Source organism: Melopsittacus undulatus, chromosome 11 (genome assembly GCF_012275295.1).
Source record: "Melopsittacus undulatus isolate bMelUnd1 chromosome 11, bMelUnd1.mat.Z, whole genome shotgun sequence".
Taxonomy (NCBI): domain Eukaryota; kingdom Metazoa; phylum Chordata; class Aves; order Psittaciformes; family Psittaculidae; genus Melopsittacus; species Melopsittacus undulatus.
Window position 1 is genome coordinate 1,843,282 of NC_047537.1, and position 19,770 is coordinate 1,863,051.

The 19,770-nt window shown below is 39.0% G+C and overlaps 1 protein-coding gene across 1 annotated transcript in view; it reads left to right on the forward strand.

Moving 5' to 3' along the window:
- The first annotated feature begins 2,102 nt into the window (after positions 1-2,102).
- CNTRL (centriolin) overlaps positions 2,103-19,770 on the forward strand; it is a 29,397-nt gene continuing 11,729 nt past the window's right edge. Inside the window, exons 1-22 of the mRNA XM_034067858.1 lie at positions 2,103-2,328; positions 2,780-2,913; positions 3,240-3,370; positions 4,536-4,677; positions 5,456-5,642; positions 5,734-5,927; positions 7,289-7,408; positions 8,248-8,461; positions 8,685-8,794; positions 9,314-9,508; positions 11,871-12,024; positions 12,403-12,623; positions 13,067-13,243; positions 14,182-14,316; positions 14,763-14,908; positions 15,117-15,297; positions 16,335-16,514; positions 16,819-16,998; positions 17,579-17,695; positions 17,864-18,008; positions 18,775-18,914; positions 19,374-19,560. Of these exons, the coding sequence (XP_033923749.1) occupies positions 2,121-2,328; positions 2,780-2,913; positions 3,240-3,370; positions 4,536-4,677; positions 5,456-5,642; positions 5,734-5,927; positions 7,289-7,408; positions 8,248-8,461; positions 8,685-8,794; positions 9,314-9,508; positions 11,871-12,024; positions 12,403-12,623; positions 13,067-13,243; positions 14,182-14,316; positions 14,763-14,908; positions 15,117-15,297; positions 16,335-16,514; positions 16,819-16,998; positions 17,579-17,695; positions 17,864-18,008; positions 18,775-18,914; positions 19,374-19,560 (3,598 nt within the window). The 5' untranslated portion in view covers positions 2,103-2,120. The remainder of the gene's footprint in view (positions 2,329-2,779; positions 2,914-3,239; positions 3,371-4,535; positions 4,678-5,455; positions 5,643-5,733; positions 5,928-7,288; positions 7,409-8,247; positions 8,462-8,684; positions 8,795-9,313; positions 9,509-11,870; positions 12,025-12,402; positions 12,624-13,066; positions 13,244-14,181; positions 14,317-14,762; positions 14,909-15,116; positions 15,298-16,334; positions 16,515-16,818; positions 16,999-17,578; positions 17,696-17,863; positions 18,009-18,774; positions 18,915-19,373; positions 19,561-19,770) is intronic.

Here is a 19,770-nt window from a genome sequence, read left to right on the forward strand (position 1 = left end):
CAGAGCAGATTTTGCTATTCCTATAGGAAATAGGGGTTTAATTGGTAGGAAATAGGGGTTTAATTGGTAGGAAATAGGGGTTTAATGAGTACAAACCCCATCCCAAACCACCCTCAGGCAGAGGCACAACGGCCACGGCCGCCTCTCAGCGCTGAGGTAAAGTACACGCGCCATCGGGGCCGCCATTGGCGGGAAAGCGGCTGTGGGCGGGGCTTAGCCTCGCCCCGCCTCCCCCCCCCCGGCCCGGTCACCCGTCGCCAGCCAACAACCAGACAAAATGGCGGCGGTTGGTTTCCTCACGCCGGCCGCTTAAAGGAGCTGCAGCAGTCCCGGGTCTGGGGAACGGTGGAGACAACGTTCGCTCGGCGGTGGAAGGGAGGCGGAAGAGAGGTGCGCAGAGAGCCGCTGTTATCGCCCGGAGGCTGCCCTGCCCGCCGCTGCCCCGAGCGGGAAGCGGCGGAACGGCGTTACCATGTCAACGCAGGTAATCAAAGCGGAGGCCTGAAGGGAGCCGCCCTCAGCGGGAACCGGGATCCCCCTCACCGAGCATCGCCGCTCGCCTCACCGTGGGCTCTGCCCCGCTGAGGGGAGCTCCGCCCGGGCTCGGCCGGCAGCACTGCTCCGTGCTGAGGGATCGCTGTCCCGTCAGGTGCGGGCCGCGGAGGGAGGGTGGGGAAGGGCCGGGGGCTCGGCTGTTAACCGGTGTCGGGGTGGTACCGAGGGTCCGTCTCCTCCCGGTGGGGCACGGAGACACTCAGGGCACACATCCGCAGCCAGGTCCGCTCAGCGCTTCCCCTTCCCTGCTTGCTCTAACGTGAAGATGCTGGCGTGGTTTTCATTGCAAAGCCACCATCTATTAGCAAGAAATTGCGCTAAAATGTCTGTTGGCCTTAAAACATGAAGAATCTTCCCAAAGTAGCTTTTCACTAGCTCCCCATCATCTGTCTCCCTGCCTTGCCGCGTCCAGTCTCATTTGCCTGTCCCTGAATGAGTTGTGCCTCCAAACATTGGGTAGAATAGAATGGCTCGTTTGTTCTTTCTGAAGATTCAGGAAAAAAAGTAATTTTAACAAAGAAAATCTCAAGACAAAATATAATAATTCGTATAGATCAGAAATAACAATATTAATTACCCCCCCATACATTTCTATTCTAAAGAATGTCTTAAAATGGGCTTTTCGTTCTGGGTCTAGGCTTAGTAAAAATCTGGCCCTTGAAGATCATAGAATCATATAGAATAGTTAGGATTGGAAAGGACCTCAAGATCATCTAGTTCCAATCCCCCTGCCATGGGCAGGGACACCTCACACTAAACCAATGGTTATTACAAGGGCTTTGATGCGTGACACGTACATGGCTGTTCCTACACTTACCCTGAGGGAAATATATTCAACACAGGGGGGAGTTTCTGTTAACATTCACTGGAATTTGCCAGGCAATCACGGAATAAGTTGCTTGCAGAAAGGGGAACACTGAAGGAAGGCCAGTGCTAGTCTGATTTTAGGGTTTTTTTCACCTCTGTTACGTTTCTTCGCTTGTTTTTGCTCCTCTAGCTGTGAAACGGGTAACTTGTAGCTGTGGTAAAAACAATTGGTGTCCTAGTCAACTCTTTCTGTCCTCTGTCAACCGTGTTAGTGTGAGTTGAGAGTATCTCCGGGCCTGACAGGCTTTGTGTAGACCACAAACTGCAGGACAGTTACTGCATTCAGCCGGTTCCAGGTGTTGTAGCTGTACAATGGTGTAAGTAAAAAACTACACCAATCTGAGTGTGTATTTGACTGTGAAAACTGGAAGCTGTCACCGACTAGAGAACTGGCTTAGATTTGGGGGGGGGGGGGGGGGGGGGGGTGGCACCAAATCACTGCTAGAAATACTTTCTTATGCTAAAAAGACAACTTTTCTCAAATACCATCTCTGTGGTGTCCCAGACTATATTATCTGAAGTGGTAAATTGTGTTAAGAGCATAGACACTGAGACAACGAGCACTTAATATCCTTTAAAAGCATACTTCTGTAGCACCTTTGTTGGCATGTAAACCATTCAGATTTAAATATACAGACTGATGGGGTTTTTTTCTGTTCTTGCAGATGTTGATCATATGATATTCTGTATTTTTGGCAATGAAGAAAGGCTCAGAAAGAAAAGCATTTGGTAGAAAACCACAGATATCAGTTTCTCGGACACCTAGTCCAATGTCTCCTGTCAGTCCTCGTACCAGATCTCCATCTCCTCTTAGCCAAAAGGCATCTCCATCTGCTTTCAAAAGCATGATGCAGGGGCACCAACAACTTGATATTACAGAAGAAAATGTAGATGCTGCTTTTAACTGTAAGTTTCATATAAAAGTATTATATAAATAACTGCTTGTACAAAAGTACATACTAAAAGCATAAAAAGTCAATGTTCTATGAAATGTATGATTAAAGATGTATGGTCTTTTAGAAAGAACCCTGTTAATTTTGCCTTTATCTTTTGTTATTCAAATGTGGAAATAATAATAGTGAAAGCTGTGTAGAATAATGAGACTTTTACCCCTTACATTCTCTGCCGGGGGGAGGACTGGAAGAGAGATGCAGACTGCTTCTTCAAAGAGCTAGACCCGCGTACTCTTGACGTGTCATTTCCTGTGAATGCTTCTGGTGTGCTCGCTCTTCTCATCCCCTGGGGGAGGGAGGGAATAATTTTAAATGTTTTCCCAGGATACAGAGTGAAGTAAAAGACTAATATTAAAGTCACCAATTTTTTCACTACTAAAGGTGGTTTCTCTGTTTAATTTCAGCCAAAAATGGTCTTAGTCCAGGAGTTAAGTACATTACAGAGCCCCTCATAAAAAGTCTGTCAAAACAGGAAAATTTGGCGTATATAAGCTCACTGAATCTTTCTTCCCCAAAGGATGGGGACAAGAGATTTAAGGTAAGCTATTGAAAATAGATGCTAATTAAACCAAGTTAAAAATTCATTTTGGTTTATTTTTTAGCAAAGGTCTATTTTAAAGTGAATGTAAACAGCTATATTTTAGTTATGTTAGCCTAGGTCTAAAGCAGCTTCTGTGGAAAAAACATTACTCAAGACTACCTAAAGAAGGGGTTTAGAATGCAACAGTGAAACTCTGATTAATAAACTGTTAGAATACTCTGTATTTTTTAATGAATAGGTGATTGTTAAAAAAATAGAAATCTGCCTTTTTCTTACAAAAAAAAAAAGCTTTAATGCCAAGGGATTAATTTTCTGTTCTTTAGTACATAGAAAATTTGGAAAAGTGCTCTAGACTGGAGACGCTAAATCTTAGTAACAATCAAATAGAGAAGATTGAGAAGTTGGATAAACTGATGAAGTTGCGTGAACTCAATTTGTCTTGGAACAAAATCAGGTAAGCAGAAACATTCATAGTTTTGATATGCCATATAAATAAAACTTACTGATCAAGTTGGTTCTTTCACAGGTGGGAACAATTAAGGCGAACTTCCCACCAGTTGTGTGTCAAGACTAACAGGCTTTGGTGACGTCGTCTTAAAAAGCAGCAGCTCTTAGATATTTAGAAGAATAAGTAGTTCTGGGAAGTGATGTATATTGCTGCAGTCAAACTTGTTATCCTGGGAAACCAAGTCAGAAACATAAGTTTCCAGCTACCATAATGAAGAATGAGCAATAACCCAATTAAATGCATTAAAAATATAACTCAACTTTTACTGCATGTTAATACAGGCAATACAAGAAGTCCTCTTTTAGAAGAGGAAACTGAATGGGCTTGATCAGGCAGGCCATGAACTCACTCAGTTGCTTTTTTACTCTCACTGTTTTGAGAGTCCACTATCTTGTCTTTCTGGTATAAAAACGTTGATGGGTTCAGATGGTAACAAAATTTTTTGTTTCCTTTTTCTGTTAGTGAATTATGATCTTTACGTCAGACTGCAGTAGAGAAGCTGCAATTTCAGTAGAGAGGTTAACAATAGGAAGTAAGCAAGATGCTAGCATTTCTATACATTGCATTCACACAACTTCCTCTCTCAACAGGAACTGAAAAAACAAGAGTAGCTCTTAGCTGCTGTATGTTTTCAGACTCTAGTTATGTATTTTTGTATATATAGTTACAGACATATTTGCTGTAATATTTGTATGCCTAATAACACTAAAAAAATGTAGTTCTGCACGCTGTCAGTTTCCAGTTGATCCTTCATGTGGAAAAAAACCCCACTAAACTATCTTTTTTTGGTTCAAAAAGAACACATTTTGCGTATTAAAACGGAATTACCACATAATAATATAATTTCAATATTGACATGAAGATGAGTAAAGATTAAAGTTTGCCACAGAGCAAGAAAGTCTTGCTGTAACATACTTATTTTTCTTGTCTGGGAAGTAAAATGGTGTAATTTAATTTGAATTATGAGTCCATGGCAGAAAACAACTGCTTTTGCTGATCTCTTAGATGATAATTGAGTCAGATTTTGTTGTTGTTTATCCATAGTGCCTCAGTTACATTGTAAATTTGCTATGGTTCATGAAAATGTTATGTTTTTCTTCTTAATTTTCAGAAAAATTGAAGGTATAGAACATATGCAGAATCTACAAAAGCTGAACCTTGCAGGGAATGAGATTGAGCATATTCCTGTGTGGGTAGGGAAGAAACTGAGATCCTTGCGCATCCTCAATTTGAAACAGAATAAAGTATCATCAGTAAGTGCTCGTAGTTAGGAACAATAATTGTTCAGATGTGTTTCATGAAGTGAACTGGTATATAATTGCTGAGTCTTTCCATAAAGTCTATAGTGAAATACAGCTGTTGTGAGCCTAGCAAAATTGCTTATCAGAAACACTCCTTTTGTGCCAGATATTCAAGGCATAAACCTGTATAACATTGTTCAGGCAAATGTTTGAAAAGTTGGGGAAAATTTGAAGGCTTTTCTGTATTATTGGTGGTGTCCCTTATGGTAAATTAATTATATGGAGACCTGGAAATAATCTATTTGCTTATTTTTTTTTATTTAGGACATGACTAGATTTAGTTCTGTCATCTAGGTTAACCTCTGTGTTTGTAGATACAAAAGGATGTCTATGAAGGGAAGTCACTTAATACAATTCCTGAAGGAATCATGCTACTGAGGAGGAGAGATGAACCAGCTTTGTTTGAGTACTTCTCGTGATAAAATAACCCTTTTCTTGTGAATAAGTCTGGGGGAGTGGAAGGTTATATATATCCACAGGCCTTGTTAGCTTACAATTTCCAAGGTCAAGCTTGAGGAAAATTGCCCTCTTTCTAGTGGTATTTTACTTTAGGAAGTTACCTTACTCGTGGTGCTATGTATTTTGATAGGATTTTGGAGATTATGCTTTAGCATTGTCATCTTTGGCATGGACCTAACATCAAACATTCTGTATCATCAGAAATTCACTAATGGGGTTTAATTGTTCTTGGCAGGATGTCTAATCATTGTTCCATTTGTCTTTGATTTAGCTCCATGATATAGCTAAACTAAAGCCTCTGCAAGATCTCACCTCTCTATTTCTTGCTGATAACCCAGTTGTAAGTCTGCCTCACTACTGCTTGTACACCATATTCCATTTGCGAGCACTGGAAAACTTGGATGGACAGCCAGTGACAAATCATGACAGGCAGGAAGCTCTAGAGAGGTTTAATTTAGGTAATATGTTAGAACTTAACTGAATGACACAAAATTTAAGTTTAGAAGGAAAAGATTTTCCATTTAAATGTTTCTATTATTTTTTTTTCAGAAGAGATTGAAAAATTAGAAGGAGAATTGGAAAACGCAGTGAAGGAGATGGAGACCCTTAAACATAACCAGTCCAAAATTCTTGAGCAGCTCCACCACCAAGATGAAGTCAACAAATCATTAAAAGAAAAGATTTTGCAACAGAAACAAAGCTATGAAGACCTACAAAGGGACCTGGGCACCAAAAATGAATTGGTAAGATAATGACTTGTACTAACTGAATATTTGGAACAGTTTTGTTGTCAGAAACCAAGTTCTCAATATGAGAATTCAAATGGCTGGAGATTTGTGTTTAAAATTAAGAGACAAAACAAGGTGTGCAAACCCGTTGTATGTCAGTAATACCCCTTGATTATTATGTTGAGTGATGTCCATTAGATTACTTGTACTTTATTCACACCATCCTAAAAACTTGTGTCTGAGAAGTGTCTTTCATTGGTAGCTATAAAATGCAAGGATGTCCTATTGCTTTGAGGGTGTTCGGTTGTGAATAATCTGATGGGAATTTAATATATGGCTTTTCTCTCAGATGTTAGACTTGTCCTCTAAAATTTGGCCCTTCAGAATCTCTATAGGTAATACTTCTATAGCTCTTTCTGCTGTGAACACTCACGCTAATCAAAAGCCTATTTCTATAACGTAGTTTTCAGTATAGTTAGATTTAGCAGCAAATATTTCACAAGTTAACCCCTCTTATCCTTTTGAATGACAAACTTTGCCTACTTTCTTCCTTTAGCTGGTGTATTGGTTTGTCACAGTTACCTTTCCACAGAGCCTTTATTCCTCACTAAGGTAGCCCCACTGTGCTCCTGGGTTGCATGGTTATGTTATTTCTAGGATTTATTTGCATGTTTACGAAAGTAGGAACATTTGCATTAAGTATTCCAGTGAGACTTTATATTCACTGTGGTTTTTGGATGCACAGACTATTTTTGCACGATATATATAGTCTTTTAAGATTCTTCTTTAATCCTTTCCTTTATTCCATTTTGTTCTGTTTCTTACCCTCCATTAGTCCTGCTTTCCCCTGTCTGTTGGAGTCTTGCTGCATGTTCTTCCTCAGGTATTCAGAATGCAAAATTACTTTAAAAAGAAATCACATGATGGACCTTTTATTTAAAAAAAGAAACTGAAAACCTAAGCAACAAAGCCTCTGTACACTTAAGGAGTGTTAACAGTTCTTGCTGCTCATTAGTAGCAGTAAATACATTAATTATTTGTCATAGATTTTGCTAAGGGATTGTACCCAAATTATTTTTTATCCTAAGTTAATGACAGATTTGTCTTCAAACCTTTGATACATGTAAACTTAAAAGGCCTTTCATGTGATCACTTGTGTTATGTTAATTGTGGGGTTCCTGTGTACTCTTAGTCATCAAATTGTGATTTGTAATAAAGTTGCACCTTGTGATATTCTTGATCCAAAATACATCATTTTAACCTTTTTTTTGACGCGAGCTTTGATTCAAAGTTCATGTTTTTACTGCTCTCTACTGAATTGAAATGTATGTGATGATGACACTTGAATGAAACTTACCTTGTTTGCTGGTTTGTAGTTAAAGCAGAAGACAGTGGAGCTCACCCGAGCTTGCCAGAAGCAGTATGAGCTGGAGCAGGAGCTGGCGTTTTATAAGATTGATGCAAAGTTTGAGCCGTTAAATTATTTTCCACCAGAGGTAACAATTTAAAAAGAATGGATCTTTTACATGGCTGTTTCTCTTGATTTTCAGCTGGGAAAACAGAAAATTTTATACTTTTGTAATTCTAACAGGCTGCTTTATTAAGAGTTATGAAATAAAATAATTTTAAAAGTGTATGTTATAAGATTTGAACTAAACTGAATCTGAGTCACATTCAATTTATTGAATATTAGTATACATATGTATGTGTTTTAGCCAAGCAGAGTCAGTGAACAATCATTTCATTCTTGTTATTAACCAAATGATAGTCCTTTCTTCTGACTTAATTGTAGAGACCCTTTCACTTGGAGGAATTCCACAAGCCAGAATGTTTTTGAGTTGGATGGTATTAGATTTCCTGTACTTTCTCTGTTGGCTTTTTCTCCTAGTAGGGCTAACCTCTGTCATACTTGCAAAAAATGTAGAGATCTTGGGAGTCTGCACAAGGAATGTAAAGATCAGTAATCATTAACTATGAATGAGTTTTTAAAGTTCTGTTTGAATAAAGTTTAAGTGCAGCAATGTAATGGACTAAGCATAATCTATCTTACTGTTAAGTCTGAAATATTAAGGAAAAGTTCCTCCAGTTAAATGGCCATTTGCATTACCCATGTGCAACAATATGGTCATACACCAACTGTGGTTGTGTGTTTTTAATTTTATTATTAAATGACAAGAATATTAAAGGCCAAACAAGTCAGTTGCAGTCTGTTTTCTTCTAATTATTCTAATTTAAAATTGGTTTTCCTTTCAATGATTAAGAGACTTAAATGATAGTGCAAGTTGACTGCAGCCATACCTGTGAGATAAAAGATGTACTGCTTCATACATTGCAGGATGTTGAACTTGATAATGTACCTGGTGAAAGCCCATACATTGGTAAGGCCAGGTATAAAAGGAATATGTTTATAAGAGAAGGCTACATTGCTCACAAAGCTCAGCAGCTGGAGACCGGAAAAATACAGCCAGATGAAGAGGACTTCTGTAGGAAACCCCAGCTTCAAACTCTAGATGAACTACTAGAGGGTAAAGAAAAAAAGATCAATTCAGGTAAAATCTTAATTGAAATATGTTATTCAGTGTAGCTTAGTCCACTGATTAAATGCTTGACATGTTTGAGAGAAGAACAGCAATAAGATGTCAAAGGCCACAAGTGCTGTAATTTCTAAACATCTGATTAATGTTTTAACAGAGAACATGTATCAATACTATACAGAATATTATAATGTATTTTGGGGGTTGTGAGTTTTGGCTGTTTATTTTTTGTCTGCAGCACAAAGAAGATTGGAAGAACTGCAAAGTGCAATAGCAAATGCAGAGCAACAAGTTTTGAAAGTAACAGGGGAGCTGCAACAACTGGAGGATGCTCTGGCTCAAAAAAAGGTATGTAAAGAAATTGCTATGTGAATAGCAAGGGAAAGCAGTACTAATGGAGAAAATAGAACTGGTTTTCTCCCATTCTTTTTTATAAGGGCCATTATATATATATATGTAAATCCATTTGTCATGCATCAGGAAAATCTTAAGGGTTTTTGATACCTTGTTTATAAATAAGCTGTCGGAGTTGCAGTGCAGTTAACAGCATCTGAAGAAGCTGTGGCTGCCCCATTCCTGGCAGCGTTCAAGGCCAGGCTGGACAAGGCTTGGAGCAACCTGCTTTAGTGGAAGGTGTCCCTGCCTGTGGCAGGGGGTTGGAACTGCATGAGTTTTAAGGTCCCATCCTACCTAAACCAGTCTGGTATTCTATGATTCTATGAAAGAAGATTCAAAACAATGAATAGATCATTTTTAGGTAACCTGTTGGGCTAAACCATCAGTCTGATTTAACTCTTAAAAATGTTCCTGATCAGCTGTGTATACCCAATTAAACTCTCTTAACCAACCTCCTCATGCTACCTCCAGATATTACAGGCCAACAAGGAAGGTCTTGAACAGCAACTGAGTGAAAAGATACGAATCCTGCATCAGCTACGTAAGGAAGCTTTAGAACTGGAAAAGCAATTGGAGAAACAAAAGAGAGAAATAGGGAAAAAAGAGAAAGAGCTCGAAGACTTGCAGAGTTCTCTTACTTCTCTAAATGCTGAAGATCCGAGACATGTAAGTAAAACAGGTATCTTTTTATGTACTGCATATATTGATGTACTGAGAAAGGTGGTAAAGACTGCTTTAACAGATTAACATTCATTTGTTGTGCTTATTTAATGAATTATATATTATTTTGCAATGTACCATTTTTTTAGCTGTTATTGTTCGAAAAACAATAACTCCCATCAAAAAAAAAAATAAAACCAAACAAAAAACCCAACTTCAGTGAAACACTTGGGCAGCTCATTTTAAGTGCAGTTGCTTACAGCACATTAAGAATTAGATCTTTATGCTCTTAAGAATATGTTCCACGGATCTGTGGAGACAGTTTCTGTGTAAGAAATCCTTAATGCACCTTTTTGTAGAATCTGTTAGAGAGCTTTTGCAGTGCCCCACAAGTCTGTTTGCAGGACCTCAGCCTAGAAAAAACATCTGGAGTAGCTGATGCAGCTGACCTGACCAAAGGGATGATACTGATATTCCAGCCAGTGAGATGCAGACAGCTGAAGGCAGCAGCAGTTTTAGCTTTACACTAGAGTCCAGCATCCTGAAAGTAGAATCAATTTTCAATAAATAGTTCTAATTCTGGAAAGCCTTATATTGCCTTTTTGATGCTGTCACAGTCCTGTCACCACTCAGCAGGGGCTCAGGGGACATGTTACAGGTTTGGGGCAAAGCTGGATGATGGACCAAGAACTCTATTTTGATAATCTCATGTTTTGGATCTGCAGGGAAGCAACACTTCAGATTTGAGTTAACTGTGTTTGGGTACAGCAAACAGTTAGAGAAACTTTAAATTGAATGAAATAGGATTACTTTTTGAATAGTGCTTAAATAAAGCTGGTTTTTAAAATGAGAGCTTTTCAGGCCAGCTTGATGCATTGAAGTACGCAAAGAAAGACTTTTGATGCCGTTTTCAGCAGAGCAAGCACTGTACAAAATGCATACATATCTATTTAATGCACTTTCGCCGGGCTGCTCGCTCTGGAGGCTGCGGGACGGATCCCGCAGGAACCGGCCCGGCCCTTCCCGCAGGCCGCCCCTCGCTTCAAATCACAACACAGGAAGCGCTGAGCGGGGCCAACCGCCCGCGGAGCGGGGAGCGGAGCCGCGGCCCCTCCGCGCCCGCGGGGAACCCTCGGAGCGCAGACGGACCCCGCTTAATCGCTGAAGATACCGCTTCTCCATTCAAATGACTTCGAGATCAGGGGTGGGGCGTTTTGCAAATGGTCTCGAAAGAAGAAAAGACAAAGGCAAAACTGTAAGTGATTGGGGATTTCTAACCAGCGCTCCTGTGACATGCGGCAGCTGCAGCAAAATGACTCAGCAGCAGCGCTTTGCTTGGGTTTTCCTTGTGGAATTTCACTTTTGAAAGCGGAACGGTAGTTTGTCTTTAACAGGGCGGCAAGTTGAATTGTACCGATGTGAATGTTTGAAATAACTTCCGGTTTAATACGCTCAAAGTGCAGAAAGTGATGTTTTAGCCATTACTTCTCTTTGAGAAGCAAGTTTGTAAGTGATTTTATTCTGACAACTTGTATTTAACGTTTCTACTGCTAGCTCAGTTTATTTTTTGAGGTGTAAGAAAAAGGTGCTGTTTGTCATGACAATTCTGTATTTTCCAAGTTTCCTGGCATTTGAGTCGTTCGTGATTTCATAATGGTGACAAACAGCAGTCACTGTGTTGTGTGCATAACCAGCTTTTGTATACAGCTAAAACAATCACCTGAATTCATACTAAATGTGCAAAGTCCAGACCAAAGCCTGTGTGAGCTGTGGCTATGGTGTATTTCCCAACAAACACACACCTGCAAAACAAGACCAAAACAAAAGACCAAAACAAAACAGAACCCACAACCCAACCCCCCCTGCTTTAAGTAAATCTTAGTTGTAAACTTGGCCTGATTTGCTGGCTGTTCAGAGTATTTTCCTTCGGGTGGTGACCTGACATGTTCTGAAGCATCATCTGCTGTGAAGGCAATGCAGGATGACGGGATTGAAGCTTCTGGAGGAAATCATGTTTGCTCTTGACTGAAAGAGGAAATGGTTGTAACAAAAAGTAAAGGCAGGAAGAAAGATAGTAGCCATGAGTAATAGTTTGTAAATGCAGGCTTTATTCTTCATGCCTGGGCAAGGGAGAGTCTGGTAACAATGCTGTTATTCAGAGATTGCCTATCTGGGATTCGCTGTGGGGCAGTAACAAGGAAAAATAACAAAACCAAAAAACCCAATCCCAAACACCACAACGTAAGCTGCACTTGTGACTTTTACTACTAGTAATAAGACATTGCAGAACTGAGATTAAATACTGATATAACACTTTAAATCTGTATTGGTGTTGTCTTGCTTTACCTTTCCAACTGTTAATTTCCAGGCTCATCTGAAAGCTCAAAAAGCAAGTAAAGAACAGCAGTTTGATGTAATGAACAAACATTATCAACAGCTTGAGAGTCGCCTGGATGAAATGCTCTCTAGGATTGCAAAAGAAACTGAGGAAATCAAGGACTTGGAGCAGCAACTCACTGATGGTGGGTTTTTCTTTTTGTCTGGCAGTCTTTCTGGTAGTTAGGATAACATGAGGATTGAACTGAGGATTCAGTTTTGTTTATCTTTGTTTAAATGAAATACAGAATGTGTAGGAAAGAGTTGAAAAACTGTTCTTAACTGATCTAAAAGGATGTTTATATGTGAATGTTTACTTTTTAATATGTTCATTTGTACGTGTTTGGGGAAGGCAGTTTGCAGTTTAAAGCTTTAAATACAGGCATTTTGTGGTTGAGTTCCAGTTACTTACTTGCCTACTGCACTATGTAATAATAACATCTTAAGAGGAATAAAGGGGGTTTTGTTTGTTTTGTAAATAAGTGTGGTTTCTTAAGTGTCTCATTTGTTTTGCATTTCTGCAGGTCAGATAGCAACTAATGAAGCACTGAAAAGGGATTTAGAAAGTATTATCACTGGATTACAGGAGTACCTGGAAAGTGTTAAGTCTCAGGCAAAACAGGCCAATGATGAATGTAAGGAGTTGCAGAAGGATAAAGAATCATTGCTAGAAAGATTGGCAGATCTAGAGGAGGAAAGAAACAACCTGGAAGTAGTTGCCATGGATGCAGAAAATATGAGAAAAGTAAGGCTTAATGTTGTATTTCTTCCCAAATTCAGTTACCTGGGAATAAATCTGAAGGAAAGAAGCAAATTACCAAATTGCAAATAGGAAAGCACAGTTCTTGGACACAATAAGTTTTTGATACGGAAACTTAAGGAGCTGTCTTAGTATCCTGATGAGTTTTATGTAAACCTTAATAAAGGGACAAACGTGTATTGCTTTAAGCTATGCTTTTTAACTTGAGTACAGATATTAGTACAGTCTGTCACAGCCATGTCATTGACCTGACCTTTGTATGTTGTGATGCCACCTAGCTTTAAGTTTTTATGTTGAGACATGAGGGTTAGTGTGTCTATTTTGCTCTATCTGCTGTCACATTGATGATGAGTTCAAGAGGCAATGTACTCTTCAGGAAATCCTGCCTCTCCTATGTCTATACTTCTAAAATGAATGTAACATTCCAGGAAATTGCAATGCTAGAGAGTGCACTCAGAGAGCAGCAGGAAATAAATGAGTCGCTTAGAGAGGCACAAGGGGACATCAGTGCCTATGAGGCTGAATTGGAAGCGCAGCTAAGAGATAGAGATGCTGAAGCCAGTCAGCAAAAAGAAGAATACGAAAGACTGAAACAACGTAGCGAGGTAAGAACAGAACTCTTCTGCTGCCAAAGGGATAATCTGCTTCAGGATAAGAGACAAGCAAACCTTCCTCCATATCACATCTCTAGTGTGGACCTGCAAGTAATTGTTGGTTTAGCTATGCCCCCAAATGGAAGGTAATATCAGTTTGCTAGGATTTATAGCTTTGCATTGAAGTAAGATACAGGTCATTTGGGTATACAGGATATTCACTGTAGTTAAAAGGTAAATAATAGTCCTCATTGTTTTGAAAAGAGATAACTCTGCCTACATCAGAGAAGTGACTCTAAAGTAATCCTGTGAAAGGAGCAGGTGAAAGACAGTTTGCCTTTGCTCTTTGTAGTAGAAATTGAGTTTTGCAGCAAATCTTTTTATTTTGTAAGGTGTTCTAAAGTAACAACTTTCTGCTGGGGAAGAACAATGTATGCTTTAATTTATAGTCACATTTATCTTGCTGTTGGAGATCTTAATTTGGTTTCATGTGTGATGTACAATAACTACTACCCTGCTTCAGTTTCCATTTGTCAGAAATGAATGAGATAGTTTTCTTGCAAGATGTATTCAAACTGCATGTTCCAAACTGCAGCCAGAAATGAAAATGTAAAACAATGAAGTGTGGTGTTCTGTCCCCAGGTTTCACAAAAACTTGGAAGTTTTCTACAGAACACTGATAAATGTAAATCTGTCAGTTACCTGGTGGGTAGGATGTGCTCATGCTTAGGTATGGATTAAGATTTGCAGTACCAGCCATGATGATGATTTTTAGGAAACACATTTATCATGTATATATGGTGATGGGCTAATCTGGGATGGTTGGGGTTTTGTTGGTTTCTTTTTTTAGGGCTGTTGTTCATATTGTTTTAAGAAATAGAGCTGCTTACTTGGGTGACAGGTTGGATTGGGAGTGAGGATATTAATCTGCAGGTTTTCTGTGTTTGTAGATGGAACTGTCAGCCCTGCAAGCTGAACTTGAAAAAGAAAGGCAAGTGTTGGACAATGCTCTGACCAAAGCACAACTAGCAGAGGAAAAGGAACAGCAAAATTATAAGCTCCTTTCTCAGTTCAAACAATTGCAGGTGAAGTATTTGTTGCCTTTAAAAGGTTACCTGATACACAGGATGATTCCCTACTTCCCCAAGGGGAAAGTGATAAGGATTTTAAAGGATTCTATATGAATTTTGTTTATCATCTTGAGTAATATTTATAACTTTCCTGATTTTAATTTTCTTGTGCAAAGACCCTACACCATAGTCTTTTATCTATCTTGGATATTTAGATTGATCTTTGAAATCATTTCAGAGCTGCTCAGTCACATTGCAGAGGGATTGACTAATTGTTAACGTATCTTACATTTCCCACAAGCTTCATCCAGTCCATGTCAGTAAGACGACGACTTGGATGAAGAGCTAAAAAACTGAACCAATACCTAAGGCAGAATTTGCTGCCTGTGTTTGTGTTCTTGTTTGTTGGTTGTATGGGTTCAGGTCACACTGAAAACAATATTTTGTCTTTTTTTTTCCAGGGAGACAATAATCTCCTGAAACAACAGCTTGAAGATGTTCAGAATCAGCTGAACCACGAGGTTGCAAACTTAATTCATCCTGAGGAGGTCTTAGCTCGTATAAGTGAACTCAAGCAAAAACTGCAGACAGGAGATGGAGCGATTAAGTGAGTAAAATAAAAGTACAAACAGTGTTAGATTTGTGCATGTGAAAGTGGAGCACAAGCCTGATGAGCAGCACTGCTGCACCTGAGTTAATGTACATTGGATGTCTTAAACTTGCACGATTGTAGTAGGCTTTGTTATTTCAGTATCTGGTATCACAGTTTAAAATTGCTATTTTCTGTCTTGGAACTTGGATTGTTTCTCTTTCAGATGTCAGAACTCATCTGATGTTTTAGGGAAAAGCCTTGCAAATCTGCAGAACAAATTTAATGACATCCTTACTGATGCTCAGAGGGAAAAAGAGAAAGCATGGGCTAGACACAGAGAACTGCAGGAGGAGATGGCATCCCAGCAGGAAAAACTAGAAGAACTACAGCAGAAATACAGACAGGCACGTGTCAAAACAACAAAGCAGAATGAGACAGTTTCGGCTTTGTCTAAAAAATGTAACTTGCAGCTGAAGGATCAAGTTTGGCACAGATGAAGCTTTGCTACCCTCCTTCTTTCAGAGAAGTATAATTTTACTTGTCAGAAACAAATCTGACAACTCACATCAGAGCAAGATGCTGCTACTGATGACTGGAAACAGGAACACTAACCATTAATAGAGTTTTGATTTTCCTATTGTGCACAACTGTATAGCACATAGAAATTTTCATTCTAAAGAAAATGTATAAGCAGACAAAAGTTTCTGAAGAGGGAAAACAAATAATTGACCACTTCCATGCTGTGCGTACTGTGAAATTCTGGTTAGTGAAATGCATTGGCTGTTCCTGCTTTCTTTTTATAAGCGTCACCACAGTCTTCAACTTCTTTTAAAACAAACCCTAAAATGCTTGTTTATACTTAGGACTGCTTTAAATCAGGTTATTTGACAGGATACATGCTCCTTTGCAACCTCTGGTTGACTTTTATCACATAAAGTTTGCAAAAATGTTGTGTGGAGAAGGGTTTAATGTACACTAAAATTTGCATGAGCAGTCTCTAGTTGTAGCTGTATGATACGAGGAGAGACCCCCTTTTTGGTGTTGATGTAACAGCTGAGTCTGATTTTATGTTTTATTAATAGTCTTTATGATTTTTGCCTAATATGATTTATTAGACTTTAGACTCTCTGATACACTTCAGAGGCAACAAAGAGTTTAGATTATAGGTAGAGACAACAAAGAGATTATAGGTAGAAAGATACAGCGATTAACCTTCTTGAAACATCTCTATACCTACCACTACCAAAGTAACTTGAGCACTTTTAAAATGTAATAGTTACAGTGGCAAAGCACTTCTTTTTTGTTTCTCTTTTGGTACAAAGTACGTTGGTAACTGCATTTCCTAAAGCTGTTTCTTGAAATCATTAAAATAGGGTGGCTTTTGATAGGTGGGGGGAAAGAAATCTTCCTGGCTACCCATTCTAACTTATTTCATTTGTAGGTTAAAGCTGAAAACAGGCAGAATAAGAACAAGGTCCATCAGTTAGAGAATGAAGTTCAACATTTGCAGGAAAAAATAAAGAGCATGGAAGAAATTCAGGGCCTTGCTGATCAACAGCTCCAAGAGGCAGATGAAGAGAAAGAAACTATTCTTGCTCAGCTGGAAGATTTGGAGAAAAGGGTAAGAATGAATAAGGTTCATGCACCGTGTCTGACTGCTCAGGATAAAAAAGATTCAAAGCCTTCTGAATTGTTTTGCTTTCTAAGATCAAATACAGGAAGCAACATAGAGGTTAAATATAAAAGCTTTCTTTTCCTTAAATGTTATTGGCTGTCCATGCTTTAGGGTTTTTTTTCTGTTACTTACATGCATATAGTACAAAATGGGATATGTGGTGGTGGTGAAATGTCATCCCAATAGAAAGCTTTTCTTCCATGCTGCTTTTTACTTAAACCTTACAACTCCTTTTGTTTTCTGGTTTCAGAAAAAGCTAGAAGATGCCAGGGCACAAATGCAGTTTGTCAGTCTGGATAAGGAACTGAAGGAATTGAAGAGAGCAATAATCGCATCAGATAAACTGGCAGCCACAGAGCTCTCCAGTGCTAAAAATCAGCTAAAGGCTCTTCATGGGACTGTGCTTAGAATTAATCAGGAGCGAGCTGAGGTAAGTCGACACTAATTATTAATTGCCTATATGTGAGAAGTGCTTTCTAATGCCATCAGAATGGGAGCAGTCCTGGTGTTGTCTTCTAAACTGAGCTTCAAGACTTGGGTCTGAATTGTCTTGCTGCACAGGCGCTCTGGCTTTCAACAGTCTCATCTTGAAACATAGATGAACACCTGAGTAAATCTGTGTATGGACAGGCATTCTCACTGTGTGTAAGAAGCTGAAGAAGAGGCAAGATCAATCTTATTAACTGAAGGACAATAGATAAATGCATTTTTAGATAGGGAGAAGAGCAAAAGAAAGGACTACAAAAGTTCTACTTCTGTAGAAATAGAAGGACTACTTCAGGTTCTTAAACTGAGAACCATTTTTGGCTACATATGAACATCTCTGTAGAAATACTGTAAAGTTAAAGAAGAAACATTATTTTACATACACTTTGCCAGTTTCTGGCATTTCAGAACACACAGGTGCTAACGTTTCATATTAGTCAGCTTCTCCCAAAGCTGCATGAGACACCTGCAAGCTTGTGAAGGGTTCTTGCAAACTAGAGCTCAAACTAACATTTCAATTCCAGGAGATTGAGGAAGCCGAAGAGTTCTGTGCCGAGGCAGCTCGTGCAGCCCAGGACCTTGCCAGGGCAGAAGCTGAAATAGAACTGTTACAGCAGCTCCTCAAAGAGAAGGAAGAACAAGTAGGTTGCAGTAATGTTTGCTCTGTGTTATATGGCAAGGATAAAATGCATGCATTTTACTGCATGAGTATTTTTTGTAGGGATGAATGGGCATGTTTAAAAAAGCTTTAGAGCAGTGCGATTCAAACTGAAGTGCTTTGCTTTGATTTAAGCTTACACTTTAAATAGTTGCAGCGTGAAATGGAGAAAGCTGGTGAGAACACTGTCACATCAAGGACTCGGAAGTTTGAGATTGATAAATTAAATGAAGCTATGGAGCAACAAAGAGCAGAAATAGACCGTTTAAGATGGATGTTGGATAGTATTGGCACAGGTAAACTCTCTTTTCTCTCCACTTCTTGTGGATAAGCATGAATGGAGAAGCCTTCACATTTTTCTCTGTATTTCTCACTGTTTGATCTGAGCAGATGTTGAGAGCTCTGGAAGTTTATTCTAGAACAAACTGTTCAGGATGCCTTCCTGTGTACAAAATACGTGCAGTCATTAAATCACTGTGGTTCAGTGGATTCTCTGTATATGAAGCAAACAGCAAAGTGCAGTTACATGAAGTGTGTGTGTGGGTCTTTGCTTCTTCAGATATGAAGAATGGAGGAAAAGGATGGCTGAAGACCAGCAGTGGCACGAGCATTCCCAGGTTTCTGGGTTTGCCACTTGACCTGCCATGTCAGCTTTGGAAATAAAGTGAAGGTTTTCCTCAGTTTGAAAACTGGAATGACAGTGTGTTAATTTACATTAGTTTGTATTAATAATGCTTTTTACAGCTATTTAGAAAACACTAATTGAACCCTGCATTCAGTTTATACTGCTCTAGAACGTTGTCAGACATCTGTATGTAAGGAAAAGATGAGCATCAGTTACCTGTCTATGAACTTGTATTCCTACAGTCTTAAAATGACAAACTTGCAAGAGGCAGTGTGTAGCTACATCACTTCATAACAGCGTTTGGTTTGTTTCCCTGGCAATTCAGGTTTTCAATATTGCTTCAGATTAACAGGATAACAAAGAGGGAAAAAACTGAATGCAGTATTTCTGACTTGCTTTTTGCTTTACATGCCTATAAAATTGTGATTAATTTACAGGTAACAAAGATGAAATTGATAATTTACAAGATGAAATTGCAGCACTCAAAAATGTGCTTTCACACCAGAACGATTACATCACCAGCATGGCAGATCCACTGAAAAGAAGGGGATACTGGTATTACATGCCATCATCACAGGTCAGAAAAATCCTATGATGTGGAAAGTTATTTGATATAAGAAAGTCCATTATAAGCTTGATAGATACAGGAGAAAGTTCAGGAAAAAACCCACGATCTGGCATATAAGAGAAATACTGAAACACAGCACAAGGTTCCCTGAAAAGCTTATTACTGTGTAGTGGTAGGGATCTAGTGCACATCAAACTGTTCAAAATGCAGCACTGTAAATTCACTTAGGTTAAAGTTGAAAGGGGACATTACAGACAAATATTTCTTGCAAAACAGTATTTGTCTGCATTTAAGAGAAATATTGTTAAAATCTATTTAGTGCTTTCTTTTAAAGTAGCATCATGCTTGGAAGTGAAAGAAAGCAGAGTGTGTTCAGCCTGTTCCTCAAAAATCAGCTTTAAATATGTACAACAGTTAATGCACATGATTTGTCATTTTGAAATTAACACATCCTGGTTTCTTCCTTAGGCTTCAACTCCTGCTTCCCACAGCACAAAAGACTCTGGAGTTTGTTTACTGTGCTGTGGCACATCCCCACCCAGGAGGGGGTGTGGTGAGGACGGGCACTGCAGGAAGGAAGACTTGCCCAGCCAAGGAGGATGTTGGGTTTATTCGCCACTCAGAAGCAGGTTGCACAAAACAAATTCAGGTCAAGGTAAGTCAAGGCTCATGGCTCAGAATATTTAGGAGCAAACTAAAGGTGGGTTTGCTCAGAGTTCATTCTTTTATGTGCATGTGTGAATTGCAAATGTTTATTATCTTTGAACTGATTAGTCAGTTCAAGCATATTTATTTTTTTAATTTTTTATTTAATTTATTTAAATTTTTTAAAATTTTAAATGTGCATTTGAAGAATATATTATAC